The 23364-nt window shown below is 34.7% G+C and overlaps 1 protein-coding gene and 1 pseudogene across 1 annotated transcript; both read right to left on the bottom strand.

Annotated features, from left to right (window-relative positions):
- Positions 1 to 10117: 10117 nt before the first annotated feature.
- LOC113000213 (phosphatidate cytidylyltransferase, mitochondrial-like) lies at positions 10118 to 11885 on the bottom strand (annotated as a pseudogene).
- Positions 11886 to 17793: 5908 nt separating this feature from the next.
- Positions 17794 to 19085, bottom strand: LOC113000212 (uncharacterized). Its single transcript, XM_026126888.2, has 3 exons — positions 18786 to 19085; positions 18354 to 18587; positions 17794 to 18279 (listed from the first exon to the last, which is right to left on the bottom strand). The coding sequence occupies exons 1-3, from the start codon at positions 19083 to 19085 to the stop codon at positions 17794 to 17796; spliced, it is 1020 nt and encodes a 339-aa protein (XP_025982673.2).
- Positions 19086 to 23364: the final 4279 nt, after the last annotated feature.

Genomic DNA, 23364 nt, shown 5'->3' with positions numbered 1-23364 from the left:
CTTTTTTATCAAGTGATTCTTTCTTACCTAAAAGGTGATCATTTTAAGGCGTTGGACCTTGAGAATGATCCATTTTACTTAGTAAGAAATTGAAATGACAAACTTCAAAAACCTATTTTTATGGACGAGCTTGACTAGGCGAGTTGATTTTAGCCTTAGTTTCACTTTAGTTATTAGTCAATTCAATTAAGAATGAGAAATCCCAAAGAGAAAACGTCCGATTGATTTTCCGCTTTATTTTACTAAAAGACGTTTTTTTATTATTATTATTATATTATTATTTTACCTCTTTTTTTGATTTCCAACATGGTTACGGCACGACCGAACGGTCGGAATTCATTTTAACCGAAGTTAACGGATAATACAATTCAAACGATCGGTGGAAATTTATTTTATTTTTAGGTTAAGCGAGAAATGACTTAAATAAAATGGCTTAAGCACGTCAAAATGGGGTATAAAAAGTTAATGAAACGAGAATAAAAATACACGAAACACAATATGGACCACCACGGGTACATAGAATGAATCGAAAAGCTTGGTTCGAGGTACTTACCCGTTGAAGATCGAAGAACGATGAAGAACGAATGAAGAACGTCGAAGAACGGTCGAAACCTTCGCGAAATTCCTTACGGAAACGTTTCGGAAGCGCCTCGGCTTGGATTTTCTTCACGGAAACAATTTTTCCAAGCAAATTCGAAAGAGAGAGAAGTGCCTCAGGGGCTGAACCCTTTTTCACTTCACTTCTCCCCCTATTTATAGAAAATTGGGGGAGAAGCTTGCCACCCAGCTCGCCCAGGCGAGCAGGGTTGCTTCCTCCAGAAGCAACAGCCTTCTGGAGGAATCTTCTGGAAGTGGGCTTGGTTGCTATTTGCACCCCCATTTTTACTAAGTACACCCCCTGCCTTTTTTTGGTGATTCTTTTTTCGTAAAGTTACGGAAACTTACGAATTTCGTAACGATACTTGTTTTCTTTCCGTAATGTTACGGAACCTTGTGGATTACATAATCATCCCCTTTTTGACTTACAGAATGTTACGGAACCTCACTAATTGTGCAACGATGCTTCCATTTGATTTCCGGTGTGTCACGGAACCTTACGGATTGTGCATCAATATTTTCTTTTGTGTTTCGGCACGTCCCGGAATTTCACAAATTGCCTAATGATGGGTGCCAAGCACCTTACAAGGACCAAACAAAGGTCGCATGTCATCAAGCAAAGGTCCCCGGACGAAATTAGGGTATGACACTTATGCTTCAGTTGTTGGGAGCCTCATGTATGTTCAAGTGTGCACAAGGCCTAACATTGCTTTTGCAGTTGGAATGCTAGGAAGATATCAAAGTAATCCAGGTATTGATCATTGGAGAGCTGCTAAGAAAGTGATGAGGTACCTTTAGGGGATCAAAAATTAAATGCTTATGTATAGACAAACAAACAATCTAGATGTGATTGGTTATTTAGACTCAGACTTTGTTGGCTGTGTTGACTCTCGCAAATCAACATCTAGGTACATTTTCATGATGGCTGGTGGAGCTATTTCATGGAGGAGTGTTAAGCAGACTTTGACTGCTACTTCTACCATGGAAGCTGAGTTTGTCTCTTGTTTTGAGGCTACATCACATGGTGTATGGCTTAAGAGTTTCATTTCTAGGCTGAAGATAGTTGATACTATTTCAAGGCCTTTGAGAATTTTCTGTGATAACTCAGCTACTGTCTTTATGACTAAGAATAACAAAAGTGGAAGTCGAAGTAAGCACATTAACATTAAGTACTTAGCCATTAGAGAAAAAGTAAAAGACAAGAAAGTGGTCATTGAGCATATAAGTACTGAGTTGATGATCGTTGATCCTTTAACTAAAGGCATGCCACCGTTTAAATTTAAGGATCATGTAGAAAGAATGGGACTTGGTTCCACTTTTTGATTGTATACATACATGTTAAAATTGAAACTTCTATATTGTGATGTTTTCTCATATTTAGGTGCATATTTATTTATTTGAGAAAAATTATATTTTGGACCAAGAATAAACATTGGGTTTATTCATTAAGTTTTATTACCACTTTGAGTATATTGCCTGGGAAATAGAGCATATTGTAATACATGGATGATATTACTCGTTATCAGAGGAACTATCACTATGATTCATATATTCATTTCTTGAGAAGATTGAGCATTGACTTAATCATTTAGTCAAAATGTTTGGACCAAGTGGGAGAATGTAATAATTTTGGTCTAAACATTTTGGAAAATGAAAAGCTCCATCAGTTTTGAAATTGAGAAGCCAAATTAAATGGCTACTAATGGATGGTAATGACCACTAATGAGTGGTAATGGCTACTAAATGCATTCTTGATGGTAGAATGCCTATATATAACACATGTATTTGGTCCCTGAGTTCATCTCTTCTAATTCATCTGATACACCATATAGAGAGAGAGTGTGTGTGAGAGCTTGGAAGAACCAAAACAAGGCAACTCTTTCGTGGCAATGGCTGGAGGTATAATTTGATTTTTGTTTTTCCATATTTTTTTAATGACTTGTGTTTCTTTTTGTAGTTTGTATTGTAACATCACAGGTTAAAAAATTTAGTCTAATAACAACCTCTCGAGCAATAGTGGCAGAATGTTGTATTAGTTGTTGCACAATAGATAAAATAACAGAAACCCGAATGTCTGGCCATACAAATTTTGCAAGCTCTCCACATGATTGACCAACAACTAGTCTATGTTCCTCGTACATGTGATTTATCTAGAATGCATAACAATAAAACAAAAAACTAAAAGCTTGGTTCCAAGGTCAAAATGACAAACAGAAGTAAAACATTATGGCCAGAATATACTTGTTCGCAACATCATCATAAATAATGTTTATGTTCTCATTTCTCCAACATTATTCAAAAATTTCTAGGTTTAGGATTTCCTATATTCTTTTCCAAGTACCGTTCAACTTCCATTTGCAATTTGTTAATTTCTTCTTTGTACTTATCTATGTTGGATCAAGTGGCCTCAGAATAATTAAGAATGGGAGGTTGAATTAATTATTCCTAAACCTTTACTAATTAAAAATTTAATCTTCTAAGGATTTTACTATGTTGTTAAGTGAATAAGGAGTAGAAGAGAAACTTAACCAAAAGTAAAAGCGGAAATTAAAAATGCACAACGGAAATTAAAAGAGTAGGGAAGAAGGAGACAAACACACAAGAGTTTTTATACTGGTTCGGCAACAACCCGTGCCTACATCCAGTCCCCAAGCGACCTGCGGTCCTTGAGATTTCTTTTACAACCTTGTAAAAATCCTTTTACAAGCAAAGATCCACAAGGGATATACCCTCCCTTGTTCTCTTTGAACAACCTAGTGGATGTACCCTCCACTAGAACTGATCCATAAGAGATGTACCCTCTCTTGTTCTCAGTCAAACCCAAGTAGATGTACCCTCTACTTGTACCGCAAAGGATGTACCCTCCAATGTGTTAAGACCAAGTTCTCACGCGGTTAAACCTTTGAAACTTTGTGAATGGGGATACAAAAGAATTCTCAGGCGGTTAGTCCTTTAAAATCTTTTGTATATGGGAAAGGGAAGAATCAAAAGAATTCTTAGACTGTGTCATTTTGAATTCTTTGACAAGAGAGAAGGGAGACACAAAAGAATTCAGGCGGTTAGTCCTTTGTTCTTTTGGAAAAGGGAGAAGAGAGACACAAAAATAATTCAGGCGGTTAGTCCTTGGCGAATTCTTTTTGGCAAAGGGAGAAGGGAATGAAAAAGATGAATAGCACAAGTTTTGTTTTCAAGGTTTGGAAAACCAGAAAACTTAAGAAAGCTTTCGCAAAGGAAGAAGAAGAAGAAGTTCAAAGAGATTCAAGGGTTGTAAAGGATTGTAATGATTGTTTTGAATGAATTTAAAATGAAAATCAAGGTCTTGCTTTTATAGACTCTTCATGTCTGGTCAAGAAAACCATTAGAAGAGTTATGACCTTTAGAAAAACTTGACAACCATTGGAAGAGTTACATCTTTTGATTTTTGTTCAAAACTTATCACTGGTAATCGATTACCAAATCATTGTAATCGAATACACAAAACATTTTTGTGAAAGGATGTGACTCTTCACATTTGAATTTGAATTTCAACGTTCAAGCACACTGGTAATTGATTACCAAAACATTGTAATCGATTACAACATTTTGAAATCAATTGGAGCATTGTAAATTCAGTTGAAAGCTTTTTGAAAACCATTTTGCTACTGGTAATCGATTACAACAATCTGGTAATCGATTACCAGAGAGTAAAACCTCTTTGGTAAACATGTTTTGAGAAAAATCCATGTGCTACTCAATTTTTGAAAAAACTTTTTCATACTTATCTTGATTAATTCTTCTCTTTATTCTTGAATCTTGAGTCGTGAATCTTGATCTTGATTCTTGGAAGCTTGAACCTTGAATCTTGATTCTTGATTCTTGAAATCAAATTTCCTCTTGAACCTTGAAATGTTCTTGATTCAATCTTGAACATCTTGAACTCATTCTTTGATTCTTGAGATCATCATCTTTGTTATCATGAAGTGTTCTTGACCTTTGAGCTTTTTATCATCACCTTTGTTATCATCAAAACTTCTTTGAATCAATCTTGATTCATCATGAAGCTTGCTTCTACAATCTCCCCCTTTTTGATGATGACAACTTCTGAAATCAAGAAACACACACACACACACACACACATTTTCCTTGTCGATCACTTTCTTAAATTTCCATTCCCCCCCTTTGTTTTTGAATTTATGCTTCTCTTAAAATTAAGTTGATTACTCATGTGAGTTCTTGATTTAATCCCTATTTCTCAATCCTTTTGGCATCAACAAAAAGCCAAAGTGCGTAACAAGTTTGAAGCATACAAATACAACGAAGCATCCATACAATATTCATGGGAAAAATATTAACCAAATCATGCAGCACGAATCATGAAGCAAGAACCATGAATAGATCAAATATAAAATCCACATAGTCAAATAACATAATTAATATTTGTTCAAACATACCATGCAAATAAAGAAATAGTAAATTGTTCAAATATCATAATAAAATAGATTATTTGGATAAGTCACTAACATCTATTAGCCCTAATTCTCTTCTAATGTTGTAGAAGGTATCTTTACTCAGTGGTTTTGTAAAGATGACTGCAAGTTGATTTTTAGTATCTACAAATTCTAAAACAACATCACCTTTTAGAACATGATCTCTAATAAAATGATGCCTAATTTCTATATGCTTGGTTCTAGAGTGAAGAACTAGATTTTTAGATATGTTTATGGCACTTGTGTTATCACATTTTATGGGAATGTGATCTAATACTATTCCATAATCAGATAGTTGTTGCTTCATCCACAAAATCTGTGTACAACAACTACCGGTAGAAATATATTCTGCTTCTGTTGTGGATAATGCTACACTATTTTGTTTCTTGCTATTCCAAGAAACAAGTGCAGACCCTATGAATTGACATATACCACTAGTACTTTTCCTATCTGTTTTTGATCCAACAAAATCTAAATTTGAGTATCCTACTAGATTGCATAAAGAATTCTTAGGGTACCATAATCCTAAACTAACGGTTCCTACTAGATATCTTATGATTCTTTTTACTGCCATTAAATGTGAAAACTTTGGATTTGATTGAAATCTTGCACACATGCATACACTAAACATAATATCTGGCCTACTTGCAAATAAGTAAAGTAGAGATCCAATCATACCTCTGTATTGCTTTGGATCAACAGGTTGATCGGATTCATCTTTGTCAAGATAACAACTTGTATTCATAGGAGTAGCCAAGTGTTTTGAGTTTTCCATTCCAAATCTCTTAATGAGTTCTTTGCAATACTTTGCTTGATTGACAAAGATCCCATCATTTGTTTGTTTGATTTGTAGTCCAAGAAAGTAATTTAACTCACCCGTCATGGACATCTCAAACTCACTTTGCATATCAATAGAAAACTCCTTGCACAAAGATTCATTAGTAGATCCAAAAATTATATCATCAACATAAATTTGTACCAACAAGATATCATTATCTTTTTTTTATGAATAAGGTGGTATCCACTTTCCCTCTAGTAAAATTCTTTTCTAATAGGAATTTACTTAATCTTTCATACCATGCCCTAGGTGCTTTTTTTAAGCCATAAAGTGCCTTCTTTAATCTATAGACATGGTCTAGTTTTTGTGAGTCTTCAAACCCAGGAGGTTGTTCCATATATACCTCTTCCTGAATTAGACCATTTAAGAAAGCACTCTTGAAATCCATTTGATATAGTTTAAAATTCATAATAGATGCATATGCTAATAACATCCTAATGGCTTCTAATCTAGCTACAGGTGCAAAAGTTTATTCATAGTCTATACCTTCTTCTTGGTTATATCCTTTTGCTACAAGTCTAGCTTTATTCCTAATTACTATACCATTTTCATCCAATTTATTTCTAAATATCCACTTAGTTCCTATGATTGGATAATCTGAAGGTTTTTCTACTAATTCCCATACATCATTTCTTTCAAATTGATTTAATTCTTCTTGCATAGCTACTATCCAATGGTCATCTATAATAGCTTCCTTAAAGTTTTTCGGTTCTATTAATGAAACAAATGCCATATTATTGCATAAATCTTTAAGAGAGTGTCTAGTTGTTACCCCTTTTGAGATATCACCGATGATGTTGTCAAGAGGATGATTTCTTGAAGTTTTCCATTCTTTGGGAAGATTATCATTTTCTTGTGTTGTGTCATCTTGATCATCCTTGTCTTCATCATCTCTTTTTCTTTTCAGATTTCTTTCTTCATTTTGTGTATCTTCCAAAGTATCTGCAATATCATCAAGAAACTCCTTTCTCGGGGAGGTAATATTAGTTTCATCAAAAGTAACATGTATTGATTCCTTAATTGTCATGGTTCTTTTGTTGTATATTCTGAATGCTTTACTATCTAAGGAATACCCAAGGAAGATACCCTCATCTGCCTTAGCATCAAACTTTCCTAGGCTTTCTTTACCATTGTTTAGAACAAAACATTTACATCCAAAAACATGTAAATGTGCAATGTTTGGTTTTCTATTGTTGAAAAGTTCATATGGGGTTTTCTTAAGAATGGGTCTGATTAAGGCTTTGTTCATAATATAACATGCGGTGTTAACCGCTTCTGCCCAAAAGTATTTTGGAAGAGGTGTGTCATTTAAAAGAGTTCTAGCAATTTATTCTAGGGCTCTATTTTTCCTTTCTACTACTCCATTTTGTTGGGGTGTCCTAGGTGCAGAAAAGTTGTGTTCCATGCCATATTCATCACAAAACATTTCAAAATCATTGCTTTCAAATTCACCTCCATGATCACTTCTGATGGAGATAATTTTGAGATTCTTTTTGTTTTGAATGACTTTGGCAAGTCTTCTAAATGCATGAAATGCATCATTTTTATGAGTAAGAAATAAAGTCCAAGTATACCTAGAATAGTCATCAACAATTACTAATGCATAGTAACTTCCACCAAAACTCATGACCCTAGATGGTCCAAACAAATCCATGTGTAATAATTGCAATGGTTGAGTGGTGGAAACAATATTTTTAGATTTAAAAGATACTTTTGTTTGTTTACCTTTTTGGCATGCATCACATAACTTATCTTTTTCAAATTTTAATTTAGGCAAACCAATAACTAGATCTTTTGAAATTAATCTATTTAGATGATCCATGTTTATATGAGCAATTCTCTTATGCCATAACCATGGATCACAATCTTTACTTAAAAAGCATCTATCATTTTCAGATTTTTGTTTTAAATCAATCATGTAAACATTATTTTCTCTAAAACCTATATGTTCAATATCTTTGTCATGCTCATGCTTAATAACACATTTTTCAGAATCAAAAGATACTTTATATCCTCTATCACATAATTGACTAACACTTAATAATCTATGCTTCAAACCTTCTACAAGCAACACATTTTCAATAGTTGTAGAAGAACTCGTACCTATTTTACCGACTCCAATAATTTTGCCTTTGTTGTTGTCGCCATATGTAACGTGTCCACTTTTCTTGGGGGAAATGGTTGTGAATTTGGATACATCTCCCGTCATGTGCTTGGAACATCCACTGTCTATGTACCATTTCTTCCTTACAGAATCTTCTTTGTTATTTTCATGACATTTTGTCATGAGACACAAGTTGGCTTGGTCTTCATCATAATCTTGAAATGATTTCAGATTTGACCTGTTCCTGAAAATACTTTTGAAAAACAGAGAATTTAAAGAGGCCATGAATCTTGAAGTGGTTAAACTTTCTACAAGAAAACTGGCTCTGATACCACTTGTAGGATCAGAATAATTAAGAAGGAGGGGTTTAATTAATTATTCCTAAACCTTTACCAATTAAAAATTTACACTTCTAAGTTTTTTACTATGTTGTTAAGTGAATAAGGAGTAGAAGAGAAACTTAACCAAAAGTAAAAGTGGAAATTAAAAATGCACAACGGAAATTAAAAGAGTAGGGAAGAAGGAGACAACACAAGAGTTTTTATACTGGTTCGGCAACAACCCGTGCCTACATCCAGTCCCCAAGCGACCTGCGGTCCTTGAGATTTCTTTTCCAACCTTGTAAAAATCCTTTTACAAGCAAAGATCCACAAGGGATGTACCCTCCCTTGTTCTCTTTGAACAACCTAGTGGATGTACCCTCCACTAGAACTGATCCACAAGAGATGTACCCTCTCTTGTTCTCAGTCAAACCCAAGTAGATTTACCCTCTACTTGTACCACAAAGGATGTACCCTCCAATGTGTTAAGACCAAGTTCTCACGCGGTTAAACCTTTGAAACTTTGTGAATGGGGATACAAAAGAATTCTCAGGCGGTTAGTCCTTTGAAATATTTTGTATATTGGAAAGGGAAGAATCAAAAGAATTCTCAGACTGTGTCGTTTTGAATTCTTTGACTAGGGAGAAGGGAGACACAAAAGAATTCAGGCGGTTAGTCCTTTAATCTTTTGGAAAAGGGAGAAGAGAGACACAAAAAGAATTCAGGCGATTAGTCCTTGGCGAATTCTTTTTGGCAAAGGGAGAAGGGAATGAAAAAGATTAATAGCACAAGTTTTGTTTTCAAGGTTTGGAAAACCAGAAAACTTAAGAAAGCTTTTGCAAAGGAAGAAGAAGAAGAAGTTCAAAGAGATTCAAGGGTTGTAAAGGATTGTAATGATTGTTCTGAATGAATTGAATGAATTTAAAATGCAAATCAAGGTCTTGCTTTTATAGACTCTTCATGTCGGGTCAAGAAAACCATTAGAAGAGTTATGACCTTTAGAAAAACTTGAAAACCATTGGAAGAGTTACATCTTTTGATTTTTGTTCAAAACTTATCACTGATAATCGATTACCAAATCATTATAATCGAATACACAAAGCATTTTGGTGAAAGGATGTGACTCTTCACATTTGAATTTGAATTTCAACATTCAAGCACATTGGTAATTGATTACCAAAACATTGTAATCGATTACAACATTTTGAAATCAATTGGAACATTGTAAATTCAGTTGAAAGCTTTTTGAAAACCATTTTTCTACTGGTAATCGATTACAACAATCTGGTAATCGATTACCAGAGAGTAAAAACTCTTTGGTAAGCATGTTTTGAGAAAAATCCATGTGCTACTCAGTTTTTGAAAAAACTTTTTCATACTTATCTTGATTAATTCTTCTCTTGATTCTTGAATCTTGAGTCTTGAATCTTGATCTTGATTCTTGGAAGCTTGAACCTTGAATCTTGATTCTTGATTCTTGAAATCAAATTTCGTCTTGAACCTTGAAATGTTCGTGATTCAATCTTGATCATCTTGAACTCATTCTTTGATTCTTGAGATCATCATCTTTGTTATCATGAAGTGTTCTTGACCTTTGAGCTTTTTGTCATCACCTTTGTTATCATCAAAACTTCTTTGGATCAATCTTGATTCATCATGAAGCTTGCTTCTACAATCTAAAGACACAGGTTGAAAATTGTCAACATTTGTAACAACCAGATTATTTCCAGAGCTCGACCCTTCAATACTCATTTTAAGCTTACTGATCTCAACTCTGCTAGCATAGAGAAAATTAGAATATCTACGAGATGAAAAGCACAGAATAGCAGCAAAACATTGGTTATATTTCTCCTTCTTAGTAGAAACTAAAGAAAGAAAGGGGAAAAAGACATATATCCTTCTCATGACAACATCAAGTGGCGCCAAATAACAAGACGAACATAAATAGAAGGAATCACAAGTTCATGCATTACATGTCATAGGATACGATTCTTTTTTCTTTTTTGGGTAACAAAAATTGAAGGACTACAAGTTTGTTTGCAATATTTCAATTTTCAAGAGGTAATACTTCAATATAGAGTTCAAGGCACAACAAAGCTAAATTCTTTCAAATGCATGATAAAACAAGTAATCAATGGGAGAACTACTACTTAATATATTTCCAATTTACACTGAATGAACCAAATAAATGCCTAATCAATTATTTTTAATGTATTCAATCATTTTTTAGTTCATCATGTTAAATTGGAAATATATGTTGGTAAAGATATCATAAATTGTAATCCTCCCATAAATGTATACCAAATGATAAAAACCCGAGTGGCATGTATTTGAATATTGGCAGTTGATGAAAGTCTCAATAACTTCTTAGCCTCATATTCTTCGAGAAATGGCTTATACATTGACTAGAATAAATCAAACTGCCCAATAACAATCTTTTTCACCTGGATAGATTGTGAAAAAAAGGAACCTCAGTAAAAACATAAGGCAAAAGGACACATATATGAAAAAAAAAAAGAAATTAACATTTCATATGACATTCCACTTAAGTAGCAACAAAGGAATACCTCATTTTTATCCTCAGCTAATAACATCCATATATGAAATGTGTATGAGAGACTACATACTTTGGCATATAGATCTTCCTGCATGGATGTGGTTCAATCATTTCAATTGTTCCAACTCTCAAAGTAAACAATTTAGTAAGAAAGAAGTATACCTCTGTGAATTGTGATGGAAGCAGGACTAGAGTAGTTGACACTACAACTCTCAAGTTAACAGATTTGATGTTGTTGACATCTAAAGTATCGACGACAATATGAACCTGAACGAAACACGTCCAAAAACATAGGGAAAAGAAATAGGCCTCAATTATGGATTCAAATTATCAGGAAAATTGAAGACAGACAAACTAAGATAGATATGTGACACTAGCCCAGGAAAAGTGTTTCATGAACTATGGTACACTTTGGTATATATGTTGTATGCAGTACAAGACTTTTTGTGATATGAGGTACAAGGCATAGATTTACATGGCTATTTAGGAGCAAAATTAACCGACAATCGGATTACCACATATAAACTTCCAATAATTGAATAGGCTCATTTGCTTATTTTAAAACTCATGGTCCATAATTTCTTTTATTAGTGTAATTGCAATGCCTTTCGATTTTCTTTTTTTCTTTTTTTTGTCCCCCTCTATATGTTACTAGTGTTCCTCTGTATATCTACCTTCATTGCTACTTCATGACGACAGTCTGTGAATAAGAGGTGAATCACAACGCTTAAAAGTACTTACTATACAAATGGTCCTACTTGAACACGAGAAAATATAAATTAGCAAACATGCCAAAAATAAAATATCTATTTCTTTTATTCAGAGATTATTTGATGATATTGATATATGAAAATTAAGAATCTAGCTTACTGCTGACGAAACATCAATAATCAAATGATCCTAAACATGAAGAGGAAAATAGAGGGTAACATACTGATTTCTGTAACCGACCCCACAAGTAGAATTTCTCCCAATATTGTACATCTTGAAGTAAGTCATGCATTTGTACAACCCCATAGTTGAACAGCTACATAAATTTGCTTATAGAGACAAGGAACCATGAAAAATGTAATCTTGATTTAACAAATCAGCAAAAAAGCATGTTATGGAAACTAAAAAATATCCCACGATTCTAAATAAAATGTTTTGGAAGGTGAGTTTGCTAAAAATGGAGGGTAACCAAGTATTACTAAAGCAAATGTATATTATTGCTAAAATAAATGTGAACTGACCATAATTGTTTGTTATCAATATACAATGAAAATGTTTAGTTAGAAAGAAAAATGTTCCTATGTCATCTAAATTTTTCTAAATTCCATGTTTTTAATTTGGAGAAAATATGTTGCCTATTTGTTGTGAAGTGTTGTCATGGTCTCTTTGTCTAACGGTGTTCCATCACAAAACCACTGCAAAATTGTAAATATCAAATGATTGATGTACATAAAACATTGGAATTAGAGTTTCATATGAAAGTAAAAATTAAAACGTGGTATAGTAAACATACCCTATTCCATTCATTCTTCAAATCGCCGCTCACTATGCACCACATCCAATGCATGACATAATATCCACATTCGTAGCCTTCGGTTTGAACATGACTCTAAATGCAATATGAAATATGTTTACTTAAGGTAGTTATTTCAAAGTAACACACGACAGTAATTGGAGATGGCTATATTGATTTGATATAATGACATACCTTTGGTTCAATCCACCAAGGCACAACTTGATTTAGCTTTCCTTCCAAAGTAGTGGTTAATGTCTTCATTGCACTAGTTTAAAAATAACTTAACATATATAATCAAATAATCATTGTGTTTATACACTACAATTTCTATACAATAATTGACTTATAATGTTAAAACTAACTTGTTCACTGCAGTCTTGATGTTAACATCAAGCTTCTTATGCAAAGAACAAAACCAAACAACAATATTGTCCCGTGGACACAGAACAACAAGTTGCCAATGTGCCCTGAAGACGAAAAACATTAGTTAGGCAACAATAATGCACATAATATCCATATTGTACAACATCAATTCAACTTATTGATTCAGGTAAGCTCCCAAGTACACTTCTCGTTGTGATTCTGTGACCCATGTTTGAATGTAATGTTGCCATTCTTCACGTTTGTTCTTTACGTTGTGTATAGACTGAGGTTCAAGGAAACCATACAGTGATCCATAACCTAAGCTTGTACTCCAATCATTCATAAACCTGTTTCAAACATTTGACATAAATATTGTTAATGGTATATTTTAACCAAGTTACATTATCAGTTCACAAATGAAACATCTGCTAAACCAAATTTACTTACATTAGTATGAATATGTTCAAACACTTGTTACCTAAAATTATCTTAGTAACATCTGCATGTGTGATGAAAAAGCCATCTTTGACATTAGGTATCCCAAATTTTGTCCCATCCCACTGCAACTCAATTGGCTTTAGGTAAATATCAAAAATTTCTTTACCAATTTTCCCAATGGATCAACTGCAGCCACTACATTGTCCATTGTAGCAGATTTAACTGGTTTCGGCAAACGCTTCTATGAATCCCACATGGTTAACGAAAATATCAATTACGCTAATTTTTTTAACAATGCGACTAAAATTAATATTCAGAGGCAAAACTAAATACCTCATCAGATATGGGTTTCACAAGATGTGTCGGCCACCCCCACGAATGTGCCAACGGCCTACCTCACAAACTAAATTTATGATGTCGAGAAAGGGAGCTGAGCATCACCATGGTAAACTTTGACACCATGGTAAATTTGCATAAGGGACATTGTGTATCGTGGACATACTATCATACACTTTTCCCTATGCCATTAGTCAAGTAGATAGGTCAACAACTACATACAAGCCCATGGCATCAGCGTGCACATCAGAAGTCTCTTTACCTAATGGATTTGTGTCAGTTTCAGCACAACTCCCCTTCATGCTCACACGTGCAGCTAATACTTGCGTATCCAATGGCTAAAGTAAGGGTGAGTGTTGTGATACAATTTAGGATAACTCCAATTTGATTGCTTGTTTCACCTCTTGTTTAATTATCTCCAAAGTGCGTTTGTTTTCCTTTTCTACCTTCCTCCTCCACGCTTCTTGTAGGTTCTTGTTTTCTTCTTCTACTTCTTTCCTCCATTCTTTCTTCAAGTTACCGATGATTTCAGCCAATTGTTGTTGAGTGATTGATGCAGAGGAAGTGTTGGAGCCACATGATACCTGTCCAAAGTACTTGCTGATTGTCACACCTGCCACCGCCACACGTACGCGACCTAGATGCTCTGGTCGGCCAATAGCAGTGTTCAATTTGTCCTCACAACCATGCAGAACAAAGCTGCCATGCGTTGTCTACTCTTCTAAAGAGTCATGTGAACAACACAACATGAACTTACAATCCAACGGAGATTCTTATTATACAATTAATTAAGTCCCACTGTCAAATGCCAAGGTAATTACTCATAATTTTGTCTGATATTTGTTGGGCTGCTGTAGAGGTCATCTAGCCATATCGCTTTGTGTGGGCCATCTTCCACTTGACATGTCTAGAAACAGGGGATGGTGGGTCGACACTCACTGACGAATTTTCAGTAAATTCAGCTTGGTGTTCTCATGTATTCCTTTTCTCGTCCATTAATTTTTTTTCAAGTAGTTCATAACCCCCACGAAACAGTAAGTGCGGACAGTCATTGTATTTTTGAATTTCCTGGGCCTTTTTTCTGTATTCCCTTACAAAAAAACAAAAACATTTTCTTCAAATTAGTAAATACAAATATGTTAACAAATTCAATTCTACATACAAAACTAACTAGTAAAATAAACTTGCCAATTAGGGGTTTGGCGGCTTTTTGCAAATTCGGCCCAAGTTGTTGCATCAATACCATACTTAATAGAAAGATCATCTTTTTGTTGACCCTCACTGTCAGCATAAACATATTTTATCGTCAAGGGAGGATTTAAATTGCCTCTATCGAGTAGCGACTGTTAACATCACCTTCTTTTTCGCACTATCACCTTCGAGGATGTCAAATTTTCCCTCCAAATCGAAATTGTTAAGTAACAGTTAGTGAATAATAATATTTTGAAAATAATTATATGAAATCATATACAAATGTCAACTTAAATATGGACTTACCAAAATGTCATCCCATATTAGATTCTTTAAATATTCTGGTACAACATTCTAATTGGAGTGGACAATAGGAATTTTTTCTCACGCTACAACCCCCAGATAACTATGAAAGTTTTCTTTATGAGGGCTTGATCCTCTCCTAGTGGTAGGATTGATGTTAACTGTTGGCCGTGGCTGATCCAAGCTTCGAACAATCAACCTTCTCAGTCGAGTGGATTGTCTAGTCCTTCTAGACGTAGCATCCAAATGAAGATTTGAATGTGGAGGGGAGCTTGGGGTGTTGTCATGAGTTTGCACAATTCAAACAAATTAAGTTAGGACATAATCAGTTATATAAACAACATATAAGCATTAAGTTGTAAATATTCAAATACATAAATGTATTACAATTATGCGACATGTTATATACATTACTTTGTTCATAAGCAGTTACGTAGGAATATTCTCCCATAAACCTTCATCATGATCATTACGATTTGCATGTACATCATCCTCCTGATCTTCAACATTTATGAAAGGCATTTGTTGACAGAAAGCTGGCATCTCACTGATATCCAGTGATGAACCATCAATATGGTGACTGATAGAAATTGTTCTCCCTTGTAGAACCATTGACCATCTCGAGTCGCACGGATCTTGGACTTAAAATACTTGTCTAGCTTGCACTGCCATGATGAATGGGTCATCGTTGTAACCAACCTTTTGAAGATCTACTAAAGTAAATCCCATTTTGTCTTTGCGTACTTCGGTATTTACATTTACCCACTGACACTTGAACATGGGCACTCTAAATTCACCGTAATCAAGCTCCCAAATATCTTCAATGACTCCATAGTAAGGCATGGAGGCTTGAATCGGATTATTATTAGAAGCACTACAAAAGTGATCTGAATGAACGTCAACACTCACCCCACTGTTTTGCATGCTACTTTTTCCATCATGTGACTTTGTGTAGAAAGAATAGTCATTGATATCATATCCCTGCCAAGTTGGAACATTGAGATTTGGACCAACAACTAACAATCTTAGTGTCTTCGAAGCACTGTCATCTGCGAAGATTGTTTCTCTAAACCAGTTGATGAAAGTTATTTTGTGCTCTCGCAACAACCTCATCTTGTTCATTTTTCGGTGAGTATTTGAGACATGTTTTTTGTGAGAATCTATGTACGGGATGACCTCTATTGTGTTGTTTAGTACATATAGATGAGCTTGTGACAGTTGCTACCGATCCATGGTTACACCATTAAATCCTCGTGTACCCCTACCTTGAGTCGTGGAGTCGTGACGACTTTGAGGAACCCCGACTGGGGTAGTGGTATTTATATACTCTGAGCAAAATTCAATAACTTCTTCAGCAACGTATCTTTCAACAATGCTTGCTTCTGGTCAATAATGCTTCTTTGTATATCCTTTCAACACCTTTATGTAGCGCTCAATCGGATACATCCAACGTAAAAAAATAAGCCCACAGAACCGAATCTCCCCCACCAAATGAACAATTAAGTGAATCATGATGTCAAAAATGACGGGGGAAAATACATCTCCAATTCACATAGGATGATCGAAGCTTCATTCTCCAAATTATCTAACAGTTGAGGGTCAATAACCTTGCTACATATAGCATTAAAGAAAAAACACAAGCGAGTTATGACAACCCTAACTTTTTCAGGCAAGATACCACGAACAACTACTGGCAAGAGTTATTGCATTAATACGTGACAATCATGAGATTTCAAGCCAACCAATTTCAAATCCTTAACTGACACAAGGCTTTTGATATTTGAAGAGTATCCTTGTGGGACTTTCACATTTTTGAGACAATGATAAAGACTTTTTTTCTCTATCGTTGACATTGTGTGATATGTTGGGGGCAAATACGTTCGATCACCTCGTGAAACAGGATGTAGCTGGTCTCATATACCCATGTCAACCAAATCTTGACAACATTTCAAACCATCCTTTGTCTTGCCCTTAATGTTAAGAAGGGTGTCAGTCAAACTATCACACACATTTTTCTCGATATGCATAACGTCTAGACAATGTCATACATGCAGATTGCACCAATAAGGAAGATCAAAGAATACTGACCTTTTCTTCCAAATGTTCTTCGCATCACGTCCCTCTTTTGTGTCTTACCAAAGATAGTTACGATGTCTTTCACCCAATCATAAACTTCGTGTCCAACTAAGGGTTTAGGTGCACTTTCAATTTCATTATCTCCATTAAACGCTTTCTTCAATCGCCGATATGGGTGATAAGGTTTCAAAAATCTTCAGTGCCTTGTATATACTGTCTTCTTTCCATGTTTCAGTTGGATGTAACTCATCTTTTTTTCACAAATAGGACATGTGTGGTTTCCTTTCATACTATATTCGCTCAAATTCCCATAAGGTGGAAAGTCATTAATGGTGCAAAATATCATTGCTCGTAACCTGAAGGTTTGTTGAACATTCACATCATACACATCAACCCCATCTACTCACAATTTCCTCAAGCCTTCAATCAAGGGAGTTAGATAGACATCAATATCATTTCCTGGCTATCTTGGACCCGCTATGATCATAGACAACATAATGTATTTTCGCTTCATGCACAACCAAGGAGGAAGGTTGTAAATCATTAGAAAAATAGGCCATGAACTATGATTGGTGCTCAAGTTATCGAAAGGATTCATTCCATTTGAAGCAAGACCAAGCCTTAGGTTTCTTGGATCCTCTCCAAATTCTGGATACAAGCGATCAATTGTCTTCTATTATGGAGAATCAGCGAGATGTTAGAGCAACCCATCAATTATTCTTCCATCTGCATGTAACCTTAGGTTTTTTGCATTGTATGCACAAGCAAACAATCTCTTAAACCTTAGCATTATTGGATAATACCAACAAACCTTTGTTGGATGACTATTGGTTATGGCTGCATCATCACTGCATCCACCATCGTTCACTTTGTAGCGTGATACCCCACATGTCGGGCAGATGCGCATTTCTACAATCTCATTTCTATACAGAATACAATCATTAGGGCATGCATGAATTTTTTGGTACTTCATACCTACGGGACATAATATCTTTTTTGCCTCGTAGTGACTCTTCGATAACATGTTATCATTAGGAAGCATATTCTTCAATAACACAAGCAACTCAGTGAAGCTTCTGTCACTCCACCCGAACCTAGCCTTCAAGTTCACCAAAGCTAGCATGGCTGATAACCGAGTGAAGTTAGTGCATCCTACATACAATGGCTTCCATCTGCATGTCACCTTAAGTTTTTTGCATTGTATGTACAAGCAAACAATCTCTTAAACCTTAGCATTATTGGATAATACCAACAAACCTTTGCTGGATGATTGTTGGTTATGGCTGCACCATCATTGCATCCACCATCGTTCACTTTGTAGTGTGATACCCCACATGTCGGGCAGTTGCGCATTTCTGCAAACTCATTTCTATACATAATACAATCATTAGGGCTTGCATGAATTTTTTGGTACTCCATACCCACGGGGCATAATATCTTCTTTGCCTCGTAGTGACTCTTCGGTAACATATTATCATTAGGAAGCATATTCTTCAATAACACAAGCAACTCAGTGAAGCTTCTATCACTTCACCCAAACCTAGCCTTCAAGTTCACCAAAGCTAGCACGGCTGATAACCAAGTGAAGGTTGTGCATCCCACATACAATGGCTTCTTCAAATTTGTTTGTAATTTTTCATAATAATGCGCATGAGCATGCCGAAAACTCTCTTAGCCAAGATCACATACCATGTCTTCCATACGATCTTCGGTTTGTACATCAACTGCCTCAGGTTGAGGGGTTGTTGAAATGTGTGGCAATTCACCATGCCATATCCAATTTGTGTAAGTCGAACTAAACCCCTCACATATAAGATGAGATCTGATGTTATTCAACGACTGACGTCTCCCATTCACACATTTAACACATGGGCAGAAATATTTTGTAGCTAATACTAGTGCATTTTGTTGTGCAAATTGCAAGAAATCTTCAACCCCATTTTGATAGTCTTCGCTTATGTGAGGTGCTTTAATCCAACTTCGATCCATGTTCCCTGTTCTATGATACCAAGTACGTTATCCTATATGCATGATAATCTCACTTTTTTCGTAAAAAGGTGTGGTCCTATCCCATTCAGGAACTCCCTTTTTTTACGTCATTCATATGTACAAGTTAAGTACGTTGTGGTAAATTTGATTAAATTTTGACAGCATTTCGAATTGGTCTCCAAGTGCACAAAATGAAAGTGGTCACATGAATTGACCACGTTCAAGTATGCACCCGGAGAACAAAGCGATATGTAGTAAACCAAAATGTAATCAAATATAACACAACATACTTAACGAATAACTATGAATGAAGTAAAAAAATGAGTGTTCCCAAACTATCCAAACGGACAATTCAAGATCCAATACAATGATTAATCCAAACTATTCGTATTCATCATTGTATTGAATCTTAAACAGGAAACTAAGGGTCACTCAGGATGCACATAATTTTAATATTAAAGAATTTACATATATGACAAAATGTAATATCCCCATAAGTGTGATAATGACATACATACCTGGAAAGATACTTGTAACAATAACTATGACTATGGTGATGACAAGGAAAATTGTATGAGTTTATGTTTAGTCAACCAAGAATGACATAAAAGCGCCTTAACTTCCTATGGCAGTGAAATAGTAGTTCCTACAACCAATCCCAAACACTGTGAGTAGGTGAGATAGTAAAGCAGTCACATAAAATTTGTCCATGCATGTTATTAACAAAAATGAATATAGACTACAGGAAAGTCAATTATGGCATTGAGGAACGACATCTCAACTAACTAATGCTGACCATCTCACATAACAATCTATAATCTCTTTACCTCTACATAAATAAAGAAGAAGGGTTTGCTAATTTTGATGTAAATATTTACACCTACTGGACAAAACTCCAAGTATTTGAACATGTATGAATGCAAACTAAGGAGACATAGTAGACCTACATGATTCTGTAATTTGGTTTCTTCTTATAGGAACTGATCAACTCAATGATCAATCTTCTTTATCCCCTCAATGGACAACCTGTTTGACATTGCAACTCAATGATCAATTCTCTGTATCCTTTTTCTCCCTCATAAACTATCAGATTACAATTAATCCAAAAATTTGTGGCAATATTTTGCTTCTTCTTCTAGTATATATTGGGTGTGTAATTGGTATTAAAAGAACACTTTTATTTATTTAATTGTTTTCACTTTGGTAAATTCTGTAACTTCCTTTAAAGGTATCTTGATTTCTTTTACTACCAAGGTATGACTAACTGTTGTACTTCCAATATTTAACAAAGTCTTGTATAGTCACTTAATCAATTGTCCATTTATTTTCTACATTGCCACAATAACTACCTTGGCACAATTGTTCGGTTCTTTTTGTTATCATTAATTTAATGTTTGGTTAAAATTTATTTTCTTCCTCTTGTGTGAAAGCAGTAGACTACTTGATGCCATACTAAGGTCAAAACTTAATCCAGGTATATTGGTGATAGATCACTCTTGTCATCATCAATTGACACAATTGTGAAAGGAATATTTGACAACCCTCACTTCTTTCTAGCTTTTTATTGGCTAAAATAAAAATCTTAATAACGTTGGACTAAGCAAAGATTCTTCATATGTCAACATTTGTTTTTGAAAGGTAAAATAAAAACTTCATTCTTTTAGTATTCTTTTCAAGACAATCCTTTAATTGTTTGACAAATATTCCTTCCATTTTGGGTGGTTTCATGATCTAACAAATAGAAATGAAGTTATTTAATTTTTGAAACATTTTGGGGTTCTAATATTTTGTTATCCTTTTAAGAGATTAATTTCAAAAGCCATACTGCTCTACAAAGTGGATTTGACACAATATTATAATTATGTTGATCATGTTGACACAGAGCTATATACACCTTGATCAGTTTGTTTAATTTGGAGTAGGTTTCTTCACCTTAAGTATAGAGCCACAAAATGTGAAGAAGCAAAAATTATAAACCTCATCATCATAAAATTTGTACCATGAAGAAGTTCCAATGCAAAACGAAAATAAGAAAATTGGTTAAGCAAAATGCAGCAACAAAGATTAAGTATAATCAAGTTTAGAAACTACAATTTGGTTGACCTCTTATTTGTTCTTCTTTCACCCACTTAGGAAGCAGAAAAAGGAATCAAGAAATCACCCAACTGACCTATACAAAATAACCAAAAAGGTGAGGTTTGTAAGTTCAATTTGTCTACCTTGGTAATAAATAAAAAATTCACAATAATGCCCTTAATAATTTCAATTGAATAAACACACACACAAAAATATTAATTTCAAGGGTAAATTGATAATTGATGTAGGAATTTTAGTGCCAAAATTGATTTTCAATTGAACAAAATAAGTTGAATAAATCTAAGTTACATATAGGACTATGATTCAACACTTGAGTCCCTTAAATAAGGATTGAGATTCGATCTTTGACTTGAGAATGTAGTAGCATGCAACTAGAGTTATCACTCTACCTAGTAATAGGCTAACCCAATGGGAGGAATTAGTTAGGTGACAAATAAAAGCGGTAGATACCTCCAATTTACAACCAAAAAAGGATTGTTTATTAGAATGAATGAGTTTTTGTGTTCAGTGACCAAAGGATTTTATCATATTTGTTATTTAGTCCCTTATAAACCTATTAATTTCAACAATAGTCACCCAAATCTATGTCATATCTCCGACTGTCTGATTCCAATCTCGTGTAATATTTCTATAATCTTCATATATCAACAAAAAAAAATTCAGCATATTAGCCCAAAACACAACAAGTAGTCCCCACATGAGCACAAACCACCTTTAAAGTGGTGAAACCATTTTTATCTCTTACAACAATATGTCTCTGTTCAATTAGTGACACTAGCTTGATAAATTTGTGGCCATCTCCGCAGACACTAACTTAATAAGATTCTTCAATATCTGGATGGGAATTTAAGGAAGTGTAGCTATTAACCTAAAAGCATTAGCAAGCCTTTCACTATGATGATAAAGAATAGTTTCTTTTTGTATTAGGCTGATAACCAGCCTCCCTCAATCGAATGTTTAACTCCTAAAGTTTTGATTAAATATGGTCTGACTTAGGATGTGACAAATTGCCAGCAAAGAATGTGTATGTCTTTATTTTCACCTCAATCCAACTGTACACATGTGCTTTTCTCACCTTTCTCTCATGCATCAATTTTCTCACATTGAACACCTCTTGCCAATTTCCTGCTACAGTATACATATTGGATAAAGCTCAGTTTTGTGGCTCAAGTGAAATAATTTTTTCAGCACCAAGTTTTCCAAGCTCTATATTGCAGTAGTGCTTCTTCGTTGGCTTAATTTGATGATCATTGATCATTACATTGAAGTAGTATTGAACTTTGTCAATTGGGCCAACATGAGTGCTTGCAGAAACAACACCGGTAAATGTTATAGCATTCACATCCAAATTTTGTTTCTGCATCCCCTCGAATACCACTAATGCTTTCTTGGCCCAGCCATGTTATGCATATTTAGTGATCATTGAGGTCCAAGAAACCAAGTCCTTTTCCTTCTACCTCTTGAAAACTTCATGTGCACCATTTACAATTGCGCCTACTGTCTATAATTCTGGATGAAATTTCAAACAATCCAAAAAAAACAAAACATATGTATGTTATAAATACCTCCAGTCATATGATATTTACCTTTTCCAAGTGTTGAACTATTATCCAATAGGACTCCCTATATAATCCATCTGGAGCAATATGGTCACTCCTATTTTAAAGATCAATGTGGAAAAAAATTCTAGTATAGTCATTTGTCCATTTATATTTTATTAGGCAATAACTTGGTATTATGTTTTGATGCTTCAAAACCAGGTGGAACCTGACAGCTAGTGGACCAACACCAAACCCTTAGGGATCATACCACTATGGATTGATCAAACTGAGTTGAACCATCATGCTCGCAAACTCTGGTCCTTATATCAATGGCAAGCAAAGGTATGCCATCAACAGTGTCTCATACAGTGCACTAGATACCCCATTGAAACTTGTTGACTACTTCAACAACCTGGGAGTTTTGTTGGTTGGAAGCATTCCTACCTATCCTAACAGGGGAAATAATGCCTATCTCCAACTACATCAAGGTTGACAACTCTCAAAATCATAAAAACCTACAAACAATCTACCTATATAGGTGCCAAGTATGAAAATACAAAATCATGTAATAAATAAATTGGTCTTGAACTGACTTCCCAATTTCATTGCAGAAACAAACAAGGTGGACCATAAAGGACCTT

This window comes from Glycine max, chromosome 18 (genome assembly GCF_000004515.6).
Source record: "Glycine max cultivar Williams 82 chromosome 18, Glycine_max_v4.0, whole genome shotgun sequence".
NCBI classification, from domain to species: Eukaryota; Viridiplantae; Streptophyta; class Magnoliopsida; order Fabales; family Fabaceae; genus Glycine; species Glycine max.
Note: the sequence above shows the minus strand (reverse complement) of the source record. Positions and strands in the feature narration are given on the sequence as shown.

Coding starts and splice junctions, on each gene's coding strand:
- LOC113000212 (XM_026126888.2), bottom strand. CDS start 19,085: ATGGATCGAAGTTGGATTAAAGCACCTCACATAAGCGAAGACTATCAA. Junction 18,588..18,785: donor AAGATCGTATGGAAGACATG/GTATGTGATCTT, acceptor GTGTTATTGAAG/AATATGCTTCCTAATGATAA. Junction 18,280..18,353: donor CCAACAATCATCCAGCAAAG/GTTTGTTGGTAT, acceptor AAAAAACTTAAG/GTGACATGCAGATGGAAGCC.